Consider the following 13,870-nt stretch of genomic DNA (forward strand, 5'->3'; position numbering starts at 1 on the left):
CCCCACCACCACCACCACCACCACCACCACCCTGCGTGTGACAAGTAGAAGGAAAAGAAGTGGTGGCCATCTGTATTCATTCTGACAACCCCTTTTTTTCCTGCTTTTATTCTAAACAATCAAGTGATCTAAGAGTAAACAAACAACATTTCTTCCTTATAAAAAAGGATATATATTGTTCAGGAAACAGAGAACAGGCGTGAAGTGTTCTTGGATTGATTATAGGGAAAATCAGTTTAGAAACAACAACAGACAGCACAAATGTTTGTATAAAAAAAAAAGCATTATTGTTATTACCATTAAAAGGCTGCTGCATGCATTCCCATCAGCAGTGGAGGTTTGCACAGCGGAGCACAGTGCAGCTGTGTTTTTAACCACCCTGCTATTACTGCAAACCAACACATACACCGTAATATAAGGGATATAAGCCCGATCATGCTGCTCCTCTTTGCAGAAGCATCCTGCTGATTAYTCAACAACTTAATGTTTGCAATCAAGTTTTCAATTCATCTTCCAAACCTTTACTTCACTAACTAAAATAAAAAAAACAACCTGTTATGGTTTGTGATGCACTACTAAAAAGTTTAGTTTATTATTGATTTGTCACTGCCTTGTCTGTACATCAAGCTATTCCTCGTTTTTTTTCTTTCTGCTGCTTATTTTTTCACTACATTACAGAGTGAAGAAAGTTCTGCTGGTTTTATTTTTCATTAGACAAAATTTTATAAGATGATGTTAATTCAATGATTACTTCCTAATAATAKCTTTAAATTCACCCAGTATTCCATGACATACAGTATATTTTGGTAACCAATAGGCGCGCACACACACACACACACACACACACACACACACACACACACACACACACACACACACACACACGCACACACAGTCAAAATTAGTATCTGTACCCATGGGAACCATATGGGGACCAAAGCCTAGTCCATGTGGCTGTGTTTTTCTGATAAATGGTCCCCATTATGTAGCAAAAACGTGTCCACACAAACACACATACACACWCACACACACACACGTTTGTTCTTGTATCCTCATGGGGACTTTGCATTGACTTCCATTAGTTCACCAATGCAGGTTATATTAAAAAAAATAAGCATTTACTCGTAAAATAAATTTTGAACAAAACAAAATATCTAATGAAAACAAATTAAAAGAAGAATTCAGCTTTTCACGCAAAAAAACAATGTGCTCCTCAGTGTGTCTGTCTGTTCTACCCTGACTCGGTGGAAAGGAAAGTCAGGGGCAACTTTGCTGAAAACTTCTCTACATTCATTATGCATCTAGACCGACTATCATATTCAAAACAAGTTGTTTTATTCATCGTCAGACAAGGTGAGGAATCAAAAATGATGTGGGAGGGAGTGAAGAAAGCCACACCAGAGTGAAGAATGGGAAACAGTGTGACTCCATTTAGTATCTAATCCCAACATCTGCACGTGTGCTGACCTGCTGTTGCAGCGTCACATGGACACACATAACAGTTTACATCACAATTTAGGATCCATCTCAGTGATCGCTTTGTTATTGTGAGTGTCATGTGGTCAGATAAAAAGCATTTAAATGTAACTTAATTCCTGCAAACCGTATCCACAGATAACATTAATCAGACAGCAGCAGATGGGTCCTCCAGACTGAATGGAAGTTTGATCATTTGGGTGCTCAGGCAAATGAACAGTGGAAATTGTATGACCATTCGCTGAAACAAGACAATATCTGGACTTATTAATGAAAGATTAAACACATCCCTAATGTTAGCCAAATTRATTTTTAACTAGCGAAACTTAAAAATTGAGCATTTCAGCTGGCGTTCCCTTTCTCACTCAAAATTGGATTTGATGAGCAGATATTTATGTGCATARTAACGATGCAGATGAGTTCATTTGGAGCACTGCGGGCTGAGGAGTCAGAGAGGGCTGAAGCGTGTCTGAACAGAGATGAACTGCTCCTTCTTTAAGGTCTGTTTCAGGATTCCTTGTAATAAGCACACACTTTGACAGCCATTTATCAGAACACCACGGCGAACTTAATTACTTTGTGATTGATCACTCATTTCCATTCTGCAGCCATCGTGGAGCAAAATAAACCCAAGGCTGGCTATCAGATCCCCACTCGTAGATGGTATTTGCTTCATCTGAGACACGTTTGATATCCAGCTCACTGGTCAGTCCGTGGGAAAAAGGTTGGCGCCAGAGTGGTATTGTGATAAATTACACACAGATAAGTTCTTACAGAACACCCCCCCCCCACCCCCACCTTGAGCACCACTTTTCATGACGAGCAGCAAACCTCATAAATCAGCAGCTGAACCTCCACATCCGGCGGCTCTTTTTTAGCCAACGCGACCTGCTCCATGCACTTTCTGCAAGTCTCAGTATTCCAGAGTAGCATGAAGAAAAGATGGATGTTTGACTGCATAGACAAAAAGGGAGAAGGAGTTGCTTTAAAGTTGTCCATCTAGTCTGTTTTTAAGTCATTCTTTACCTTTTACACATTTTAGAAACACAACGGTGCAACGTAAAAGATCGAGAAAAGATGTGTTGCATTTTTGCAACGTTGAGGCAATAGTCCAACTTCCCTTAGCACTTCATGACATTTTTCCTTTAGTTTCATAAATCAACCCCCCCAGAACTGCCATGTTGAAGAAAAGCAATAWGGTTTTAGAAGAAAACTGGGGTGGCGGGGAAAAAAAAGATGATTCTGCAGAGAAAGTGTTGAGGATTTTCCTGTTGACAGTTGTAATAAGTGTTTGGGGGTGGTCAGCTTGCGCAGTTCATGCTTACAGGTGCAGGGGGTAAACATTTGATAAGTGGCCATGCTGTGGGTGGTGAACTTGAAAAATGTCAGGCTTTTAGTTCGGGTCCACTGAGCCCTGTGCATGACCAACGCTCACATTAATCATTGCACTGCAGGGGTTGAGCCTGCCTTTAGCCAGATAGTTAGCGTGTAATGGTGAAYCAGACTCACAGAAGTGCTTCCTGCAACCTAAAAGCATCACTTCTGGTCTAATTCAGTTTACATAAACAAACATTCTGATGATTTTTGGGACAGTGGTGTTAATTAAAATAAAGGGACAAACGACTAAACTCTACCTCTTTATGAGCGGCTTAACCTGCCAAATGTCAGATTATGACTTTTGCAACTCCCTGCACAACTGTGAATCTAATTCAAAATGCTTTGTAAAGTGGCTACAGGTAGTTAGACTAATGGCAGGCATTAGTCTTCATAAAGGTTGTGTTTGTGTGCCTCTTTTCCCTTATCAAGGTGTGAAAAACTGTTATAAAATCAGTTTCAAGCAGAGTGGATAATAAATAAAAAGGTTGTAGAGTCGCATGGAATGAACAGTTGGCAATGTTGTTTTCACCATGACCTGAACTCTGTTTTAGTGAACCAAAGAACTGTTTGCAAATTCACTTTAATTTAGAATAACATGCTCACCTTTTTAAAAACTTCTTCTGTCGGCCGCTAGTTTGACAATACTGCAGTATTTCTTGAGACAGCCGACACTTGACACAAGTTTGTTGACAGAGAACCAAAAAGCAGAGTTGAGAGGCAGCAGGGAGGAAGACATAACAAATCAAATAAAGCTAAGATTTGAAAAGTAGAGATTATAGTAAAACAAGCATAAATCCCAAAAGAAGCCACAGGAACAAATGCAACCAGAAGCATAACTGACCTGATAATTAACAGAAACAAACTCAGGTGTGCATGGCAGGAAACCAAACCAATTAAACCAGTTCTGCAAAGGAGATGCTGAAGCAAAAATAAAAAAATAAAAATAAAATACGAGTGGTTGATATTTAGAGTTTTAGTTGTAAAGTTTTTGATCATGTTCAATAAAATCATCATCTCTGACTCGTTGGTATTTGCCTTTTCATTTACCAAGAACAAAAAAAAAAACTTTTATATCTTATTTTGACCTTTTAAATGAAACTGAGAGGAAACGAGTCTGGATTTTTCTGATTAAAAAAAGTCTCCCAGTTATTTCTTCTCATTTAAGCCCCCAGAATTTTCTATTTGACCTTTTAGTTGTCAACTGAATTTTATACAGAATTCAAGTGAAATTCAAAAATGTTGCATACCTTCAGTGGTTTTAGTACTTTGCATTTCATGTTTCAGTTCAGAACCCTTTTATTTAGCTTTAACTCTGCAAATGTCACATTAGAGGGGTTAGTTTTAAACAACCATAAAGGTTCTCATATTGCCTAGTTTCACAGCAAACAAAGACAAAAATCAGTTGTGGTTCAACAGAATGGTCTATTGATTCATATTAATCATGTATTTATGGCTCAATGTATCTAGAAGTTCAGCCTGGGACTTTCCATTAGATATCCACTCAGATATGATCAGTCGCATCCAATTTGACTGCCCCCAGTAAAAGTGATCTAATTGATGTTCTTCTGCATGACTGTTAAAATGCTATATGGGCCATCTGATCATGACAGTTTATGATTCAATTTGCATATATTTTAATATTTGGCATAAAAGTTGAAAAAAAAAGTGCCTGTCAAGTTTCTTTGGCACTGTACATTAACAAACCTTGTTCTATTTCTCTTTAAAACCGATAGTCACTATTATCACTTACTAAAAGACTTGGGAATAACCGCTTTTTGGTGCAAAATTTTCTAGAGTTATTCAAGTGCAGATTCGGCCAGTTTAAGATTGCGTGTCCTTTTTTTAAAGTTTTAAACATTAAACTTCCAACTTAAAGATCCACAGTTGAGAGCTAGCTAAAAGCCTGCATAATAGCTATTGAAAGTTTTTTGAATCACCCGAGTAGGTGGTGACGAAGCATGTGGCAAAAGCCTCCCAACATGAAAGCACATTTCCTTCTACAAAAGTTCTGCCATTCAACAGGATTTAAAGTAGAGTGATGAGGACATCAAGTTTAGCAAATAGGTCTGAGGTTTGCTAGCCTTTTAAAAAAAAAAAAAAGTGGTGGAAATACTTAGGTTTGACTGTTTGCATGAACCACTTCAGACCATGGTTTAGAACTTGAAAAATGAACCCAGTTTTGCCTTAAGGCTGAAGAATCCAAATCTTACATGATTTTAGCAGAGGAATAGATTGCAGACATGCACATGTAAAAGGCTTAGTAGTGAGGGAAAAAAAATAAAAACCCTCATTTCAGCGTCTTGAATTCCTGCTACAAGTGTCAAAGGTAGAAGTAGAAATTTAAATAAGGCAATGACCTTAGGTTAATTTGTTCATTTGTCTTTACAGACTAGTTTTTTTCTCAAGCATTAAGACCAACGTTTACTGTACTAAACAGTTTTGGCCTCGAGGATAACTTTAGTATTTAGCATGCGTTTACATAGTACATTGTGCACAAAGAAATCAAAAATCAGTCAAACTGTTAAAAATGTTACAACTTTAATTTAAAATTCATTTTACATAGTTATAAACAGAGCTTTAAAATTTCAACTCATTAAGACACAATAACCCTCCCCCCTGATCCCCTTCAGCATTTCCACAGTCCATAAATAAGCCTAGAGGACAAAAGACTGAGAACCTGGTGTCCCATTGGTGCACAGCACTACTTGTGTATTTTAGTGGGCACAGTTCCCCTCCAGGATCAGTAAGGGGCAGGGGGTAGATTAAACTTGTTTACAAAGAACATTTTAAGACCAGCTTCACTTCTCCACACTACCAGTGCCAACAGCTTGGACTGGTTTATAAGDGGGGGGGGGGGGGTGGATCAGCAATGGAGGGAAACAAAAATTAAAGCCACAGGGAGCAACAGAATTAAGGTGTTTAGTCCTACAGTGCAGCTGCCACAGGTTATACAGGGGGTGGAGAGAGGGGTGCTGGCAGTTGTTGGGGTGATGGAGGTAGGAGCCATGACACTGGGAAGAGCAACCAATGTGCCATTGACAGTTGGGGAGGTGGCATTGAAGACGACAGGTTGCTTCGTACTATTGGCAGCTGAGGTAGCATTGGAAACTGCATTCAAGTTGGTGCCATTCACAGCTGATGGGGTGGTGCTGTTGGCAGCTGAAGGAAAGGTGGCATTGGAAATTGGACCCAACTCTGTGCCATTGGCTGATGGGGTGGTGCTGTTGGCAGCTGAAGGAGAGGTGGCATTGGAAACTGGACCCAACTCTGTGCCATTGGCTGATGGGGTGGTGCTGTTGGCAGCTGAAGGAGGGGTGGTGCTGCTGGCAGCTGAAGGAGGGGTGGCATTGGAAACTGGACCCAACTCTGTGCCATTGACTGATGGGGCGGTGCTGTTGGCAGAGGATGGCTCAGTGTTATTGGAAACTGAATGTCGCTGCATGCGGTTGACAGCTCTTKGAGAGGTGATGGTGGAAACTGTGCTCAAATGTGTGCCATTAACAGATTTAGGTGACGTAGAGTTGAAAATGGTGCTCAACCCAGTGCCATTAAAAGCTGCTGGTGAAGTGGCATTGGAAACTTGTTGCTCCATGCTGTTACCAGCAGTTGGGGAGGTGATGTTGGAAACAGAGTGTGTGCCACTGGCAGTTTTTGGTGAGGTGGAGTTGGAGACTTCTTGCGGTTTCAGGTCATTGCCAGGTGTTAGAAAGGTGGTGTTGGAACCGGCACCCAAAGCTGCACCAACAACAGCTGGTGAGGTGGAGTTGGAAACTGCATCCAGCTCGCTGCCCTTTTCAGAAATTGGGGATGTGGCACTCAACTCCKTGTCATTCACAGTTGTGGATGCTGTAAAGTTTTGTGCCCAAACCTACAACAAACAAAGTTCTTATTTAAAAGTTTGCCACAGAAAACTAAAACATCAATGAGTAATATTGTGACACAAGTTGGGCAAGACCAAACCTACAAGTCTGAAGCAGCACATAGTTTAAGTTATGCAAAATGCTTAGGTTATTTGATACAAAATCTTAAAAAAAAAGTTTACATTAACTGTTAACATGAGTTAAGGCAACTTTGAAGTCACAAGATATACTGTTATCCAATATTTGTGTTAATCTAGAAAGACAAAAAAAATACAAACCTGTGGCAAGAAGCAGAGAACCAGCATGACAACAATGCACAACTTGTTCATCTTGGTGCTAAAAGCTGTGAGGAGTCCTCCTCTAGGTTCTTACTGCTGATCCTGAGTTGAATGACTGCAGAGTTTCTGTCAAGGTTTTTATATCCCCACCTCCCGTAATCAACCAATAGATCACACCTGTAAAGGACGTGCTGCATTCAGGTGCACGTGTTGAACTCTGTCTCAGGCAGTTCCTTTGAATTCCTCATTTGCTAACATSCAGAGCCAATAAAATAATCTTAAATTGCTTTTGGTTTACTTTGAACTARTAGCAATGACACTATTTAAATTTAGACCAGTGGGCAAAAAGAGAGGATGAGAGGCTTCTGGTCAAATAGTCAAAAGCTGCTGATGTTATTTCCTGACTTGTTTGACATTGTCATGAAATTCAGAGAAATAGGAGAGTGATGCAACAACACCACATTTACTGGAATTTCATTTTATTAAGCTCACAACAAATTATATATACAAACTAAATATATATAAATCTCAAATTCAAAACATTTAGGTCAAACTGATGCTGAATCTGCARCTCTAGAACCACAGTTGCTAATTAAATATTCAACAAAATCTTTGAGGAGTTCAACTAATCCATTCTCATCCCATCAAATGCAACAGACTAATGCTATGCCTAATATCAGTAATATAAAGACATTAAAGAAATTATATATTTACCATCAAACCTAATCTTTTTATTTGCACTGCATACTTTGTATTCAACAAAGATTGGGAGAATTATCACCATGACAGCTGGTATTTTTTTAAAGTAGAGATAAAGCCCAAAAATGTTTTTTCACAGGCAGCTCACACAAACCAACCTGACCTCACTTTTTTATTTACAAGTTCCAGTCATTATGTATGAGTTTTGAAAAATGAGGCTGCAAATTATTATGAGATGAAAATTCTTTTTCTTTTACAAAAACACGATCCAATTTTTTWAAGTTAATAAATGACGAAAGGAAACTGTTTTCCTTTGCGTTTTTTACACTTTGTTGAGAATTTTGTTAAGCAAAAATAGATCTATTTTATCCAGACTTCCTGAAAACTGATTGGAAGATTCAATTTAGTTGCACAAGTGAAGTTTCTGCAGGAGGACAATCTAACAAAACCATCAGCATTATTTATTTATTTATTTATTGGTTTGATACCATTTTAAGCATCTTAACAAAACAGTTAAAAACACAGTTTTAATTATCGTCATTGCAAATGTTCCAAATAGACTGAAAATGGTACGCTTTGAGTTCTCATTATTTCAGCTTCATTCATTTTTTTATTTAACACAAACCATCTCTTCTTTCTTAAAGCTGAGAGCTTAAAGCTGTAATATGTTTYCGTTTGCTTCATCACTTCCTATCGTCACTGTTGGCTGAGCACATCGCAATGAATTCACCGCCTCGATTTGTTCTCTGACGTGGCGGGTTTATCAAAAACGCTTAAAATTGGACAAACTGACCACCTCCGAAGAAATCCGTCTTATCCTGAAAACGAATTTCCACGATCACGAGCCTCAAAAGTGATGAAAAACATGGACGTTTTAATGGGAAGCAGCTCAGGCACAAGGAGGCTCTTGAAAAGTGAACACACACAGACACACACACACGCATAAACACACACATAATACCCCGAGTCCTTATCATCAGGCATGGGATTAGATCTGTATGGTTTAATATGCTTAAAGCTTCCAAAAGCGGCTTCCTCCATGTCGAGGTTTATCCCTCCATCTATAAAAACACATTTCTCAAAGGGCTGCGAGCTTCTGCTATATTCTTATATCAAGGAGCACAGTCCTGCCTTTGTGCACTGGAATGTGTTTAGCTCCGGGATCATTCATCACCCATCTGGAAAACGGGGAATTACTGATCACGCCTGAAGCTCACCTGAAATCCTCCAGACTAGCAGAGGACAAGTGTTTGGCTCAGTCACTCCTATCCTGCATTAAAACATGCAGGAAATATAAAAGAACCTACTTGTATGTTCTTGTGATTCAATAAATGAAAAGTAGATATGTTCCGTGCATCAGTCATGCCAATCTCCAGCAGGCTTCGGAACCACGAGGGCTCGTTTATTTGCAGCTATGGATTGGAGAGCTAGGTGAGGTTGTCAGTGTCGGAGTGCTCCTCAATTAGTTCATCATCGACCCGCTGGGGCCTAATGGGCCATTTGCGATCAACCTCAGCCTCAGATCTGATGAATTCCTTCTCTGAAACCAGTCAGCAGCTTGATGGGGAGCACCAATTCAATCCCCCCTTCACGGATTTAGCTTCTCAGGAAAAGGATGGGAGAGGAGTGGGTGCTGTTTGAGGCTGAGGGGTGATTTTTCACCCGCCTCCTGTCAATACCTGCCAGCAGCTTGCTGCAGGACATCAACCCTCGAGATGATACACCGATGATAGGTTAAGAGCAGGCGCAGCATGCTTACTCTATGGCATAACGACAAGGTGGGGGTTAGAGGTGAATTAATAGCGGATGAACCGGTGGGCAGGTCACTGCACAGGATGGATACAGTGAGAAGTAGGTGAGTACACAGCTAAATATGCACATTAATAATCCTCGTGTGGATGACTCAAGATGGAAAAGAAAGAAAATCTCTCATTTGGGTTGCATCTGGGGGGAACAGGCGTTAAAAAAATAGATTGAAACACTGCTACTGAACTGCGCACAGTCTTGTTTTTGGCACAATCATCAGTTTATTTCCAGCCCTTCCTTCTTATTTTCATCTTACGGTCTCATGCTCACCCACATATCCCGGGAACAGACGTGTACGTGCYGCACGCTGTGCCTCCAATGGAATATAAATTACAGCATTTGTTTCATACCTCATGGTTTTGATTACTCTCTCCTCCTAAAAAAAACAACTGCAGAGAGTTATGCACTGTAGTGTGCGTATTCCAAATATGGCATCAACTTCGCTGCATGTAGAGGAACATACAGGCAGGGTGGGATGTACACCATGTGCTGACCAACCAGAGCTGGTGGAGAAGAAATTGCACTCATCTCAGCATCTTGTTTTCTTTAAATTGCTACAAGTAAAAGCAGATGCGACCTCGTTTTCGACTGGCCGTGTCTCCAAATGTTTTTGTTTCCTTTAGGTTTACTTATCATCATTTTGGCTCCTACAGCCATCACCTCCTCTCTGGATCTTTCTTTCCTCTGAGCGTGTTCCTGACCTGTTTTGTAGAGAAAGAGTTTGGCAAACAGTTCAGCTTGCTGCATAAATGAGCTGTGCTCAAATGAGCAAYGTCCTCAGTACTTTGTCCTTCATGTACTCTGGAAATCTGATGAAGCACTTACCAAAGAGACATGTAGTCCCTGATAGACTGAAAAATATAAAAACACATCATTGAATTTGCATTATTTTTGCATTCTGCTCATAAATTATCTCTAGCGTATCGTAGTTTATTCACAGTTTCACTATAAAAYTTTAACAAATGGTTACAGAACAAGCAAAAGGCCTTGAAATTTGTTTGGAAATAAACAACTGCTTCAGATGCTGAAAGGTTAATTTAGGAYATCCAAACAAATATTCTGACAGGGAAAACCTTTGTCTCAGTTTTATTCAAAGCTGGCCCATTTAGTGACATTTTGCAGCACATTTGGCAGCAGTGAAACTATGAATTAATGAAAATTCATCCCAAATTTTTCACTGTTAACAAAAGCAGTAAATTAAGGATTGYTTCCTTTGAAATAATAAAACCATCTGGTGAAGATAGACGATGACTATTTAATTTTTTAATGTTTTTATTTTGTTTTGTCCATATTTTGTATGAGGAATTTAGAGCAAATAATTATCCGTGTTTATGGTTTCTGTGTTCATTCCTTTAACGTTTACTTTTGGCCTTTGAGTTTCATTCCCAGAATAATTCTCAGTTAGGGGAACAGTTGCCTCTCAGCATCTTTCAGGGTAGAGTTTACACGTTCCCTCCGTGMATGTGTGGGTTTTCTCCAAGAACTCCAATTTCCTCCTAAAGACCAAAAGCATGAGTGGTAGGCTAACTGGTAACTCTAAATTGTCCTTAGGAATGAGTGAGAGTGAAAAGTTGTTTGTCTCTGTGGCCCTGTGATRGACTTGCAACATGTCCAGTGTCCCCCTCTTAGTGACCCCTTTGACCCTAAAAGTTAGAAGCAGGTTGAGATAATGGATGGACTTCTCATTAAGATCATGACCACATTGTTCTTCTGTTTCATGCTTCATTTTTTCTGGTCAYGTAATGAGACCTGATGTTTCACTGTTAAATTTTCAGGCTTCAAGAAGTATTTTTAAAAAAAGTATTTTCTTTAAGCAGAACAAGTGATTATCACACAAAATACTAATAACACAACTTCGTATACAGAAACAAAAACTGTCACAAAAACACAGAAAAAAACAACATTATAACTAAATTTTATGAAAAACTGGCTTTATWGTTAACAACTGAACAATCCACACAAAACAGGTTTACTTGTTTACAACTTTTAGTCAATGTTTGAAGCTTCTCTGATTAACAAAATGATTAAGAATAAAAAGTGTGTATTATGGCAGATATTAAAACAACTGATGCAAAAATGCACAAATATTTTATCAGGTGAGATCAGACACAAACAAAATCCCAGATGTTTGATACACCTGCTAGATTTGAAAGAAGTGTAGAAAAACGAAATAAAGCTCAAAGAATAATTTCATTTAAAAATTGTTGACATTGTTTTTTTTTTGTTTGTTTTGTTTTTTTGTTGTTGTTGTTTTTTTGGTTTTTTGAAAGAAAACCAAATTTATATCATGCAGTTTTATTTGGATATCTTAAACAAACACCTCTACTTTCCTAAAGAGAACTTTTCCTTCAACCTTTCTTTTTCTATTTTTGTCCTCCTCTGTGGTGACTTAGGAATGTGTTTACCTTCTGCCTGAACATGTAAAAAAAAGTACAGAAACATGCATAAATATTTCTCCAACACTCCAAGTAATATTTCTTTTTTCTATTTTTTCCTTGCTGGTGCTATGTAGTCCTGTTCTGTTCAATAAATTATATCTGGTAATAAATATAAAATGAAAATAATGTGAATATTGAGAGTGAAACAAGTCAGGAGGACCGAGGCGTAAAAAAGTCACAAAACCAACAGCTGGAAACAACCTCAATAACGAGATTTCCTCTAGAAATGTCTAACCCATCCATCCATCCATCCATCCATCCATCCATCCATCCATCCATCCATCCATCCATCCATCCATCCATCCATCCATCCATCCATCCATCCATGCACTTTCTGTACATGGACATGTAGCTCACTCTTTTTGCTGTCCTTTCACAGGGTCATGAATTACACAAAGACAAACCTTCACACACATCCTCACACCTCCAGGCTTTTTGGACAATCCTTTTCTTACTGCATCTTCACTATGGATTTATTTTTCCATTGTACAGGTTCACATGCATTTTTTTTATTTTTTTCTCTGTTTCATTAATTCGATGTAAAAAGGGTTTTACTTAAGAAACAAATCAGCTCGTGATGAAAGAAATTAATAGGATCAGTCGAGCTGTTGTGCATTATTTAAAAAATAAGATCTTTAAAGGACTGTTTTATAACTGTAAAGTTTTAAACCCACAGACACATACATGTCAGGTAAACTGGTTTCGCTAAATTACTCCTTGATGAGTGGGTGAATGGACGTTTGTCTCTGTGTGGTCTGTTGTGACCTTTCTGAGCTGTCCAGGGTGCACCTGCCTCTCAAACAGGGCTGCAGCTCAGAAATAAGCAGATGAAGAAACCGAATGGATGGATTTTTATTTTGTGTTCGAAAATATAAAGCAGTGTAGCTGCAGCACTGTAAATTGCCGTTGCCTCCCGCCCGAGCAAAGAACAAAACCGCGATCCACTCCACGTCCGGAATTAGTTTGGCTTTTATTTGATCTCTCTTGACAGAGAAGCGAAAAGGGATGAAATGCAGCAGAGGTCCAAGGCCACGTTCAAGGGCGTTGAGCTTACATGGTGTATATATCTACACAGGACAAATCCCTCCTCTCCCACCTCCTTCACCCCTCTCGCCCTCACACCCACACACTCACACATCCAAAGAAAAACGGCCTCATAAAACTGCCACAACACAAAGCAGAGCGAGACCACAGCAGAGAAAGTGTTGCAGAAATTTTGTTGAGGACCAGATAACGGGAAACTGCAAACCGGATCGTCGGTGTGAGTTACATGTGTTTCTAACGGCTCCCTTCTCCTTGTTTCTCTGTCTTCACCTCCCTCACTTAGATAAAGGAAGCCTTCCTGTCACCAGAGAGAAAAGGTTAAAGTGTCCTGAACATCTGGTTTTATCCTGGGAAGCAAACAGTCACCTCTAACCCCTCTCTGTGGCTTTTCTTTTTTTTCCTGCGATTGGATCAAATCACCAGCGGCCTGCATGAGACTTAAATGGGCTGATTAATCTCTGCGCTAATAAAATCTCTATTTAGAATAATGGAGCAATAATTAGAGGTTGTAGTTGCAGGAGTTTCATTTGCAGCCCCTGCGGGAGCATGTGGAAAATTATATATTGAAAAAAAAACATATTTCCTGAGAAACCAATATTATGGTGCTTTGGAAGGATGCACAGCAAATATTGTGGCTATTTTTATTTCTAGCATTAAAAATAAATAAGGCRGTTCAGTTTTCACTCTTTTGTTTGTTCGTTTTGGGACTTTTTTTTTTTTGCCCTGAAGGAGGTTTATTCCTTGCTGTTTGCAATGATATTCATTCGCCTCAGGGCCTGTTTCCTAATCCTGTTTACTTACATTCTCTTCCCTTGTATCTCCATATTTCTCTCTGCAACATTTCTTGTGGTATTATTCCATGTTACTCTCAGTCTGCTGCCCTCCCTTCGCC

The 13,870-nt window shown here is 39.3% G+C and overlaps 1 protein-coding gene and 1 long non-coding RNA gene across 2 annotated transcripts; both read right to left on the reverse strand.

The window, feature by feature from the left end:
* Positions 1-2,279: 2,279 nt before the first annotated feature.
* Positions 2,280-3,721, reverse strand: LOC106518228 (uncharacterized). The gene is made up of 3 exons (XR_001310287.1): positions 3,695-3,721; positions 3,457-3,524; positions 2,280-2,430 (listed from the first exon to the last, which is right to left on the reverse strand). It is a non-coding gene; the product is annotated as an uncharacterized LOC106518228 (long non-coding RNA).
* A 1,648-nt stretch (positions 3,722-5,369) lies between these two features.
* Positions 5,370-7,111, reverse strand: LOC106518543 (putative protein TPRXL). The gene is made up of 2 exons (XM_014009883.1): positions 6,992-7,111; positions 5,370-6,721 (listed from the first exon to the last, which is right to left on the reverse strand). Exons 1-2 carry the CDS (start codon positions 7,040-7,042, stop codon positions 5,717-5,719), a joined length of 1,056 nt encoding a protein of 351 aa, XP_013865337.1. The 5' UTR covers positions 7,043-7,111; the 3' UTR covers positions 5,370-5,716.
* Positions 7,112-13,870: the final 6,759 nt, after the last annotated feature.

Source organism: Austrofundulus limnaeus, unplaced genomic scaffold (genome assembly GCF_001266775.1).
Source record: "Austrofundulus limnaeus strain Quisiro unplaced genomic scaffold, Austrofundulus_limnaeus-1.0 Scaffold2, whole genome shotgun sequence".
NCBI lineage: Eukaryota > Metazoa > Chordata > Actinopteri > Cyprinodontiformes > Rivulidae > Austrofundulus > Austrofundulus limnaeus.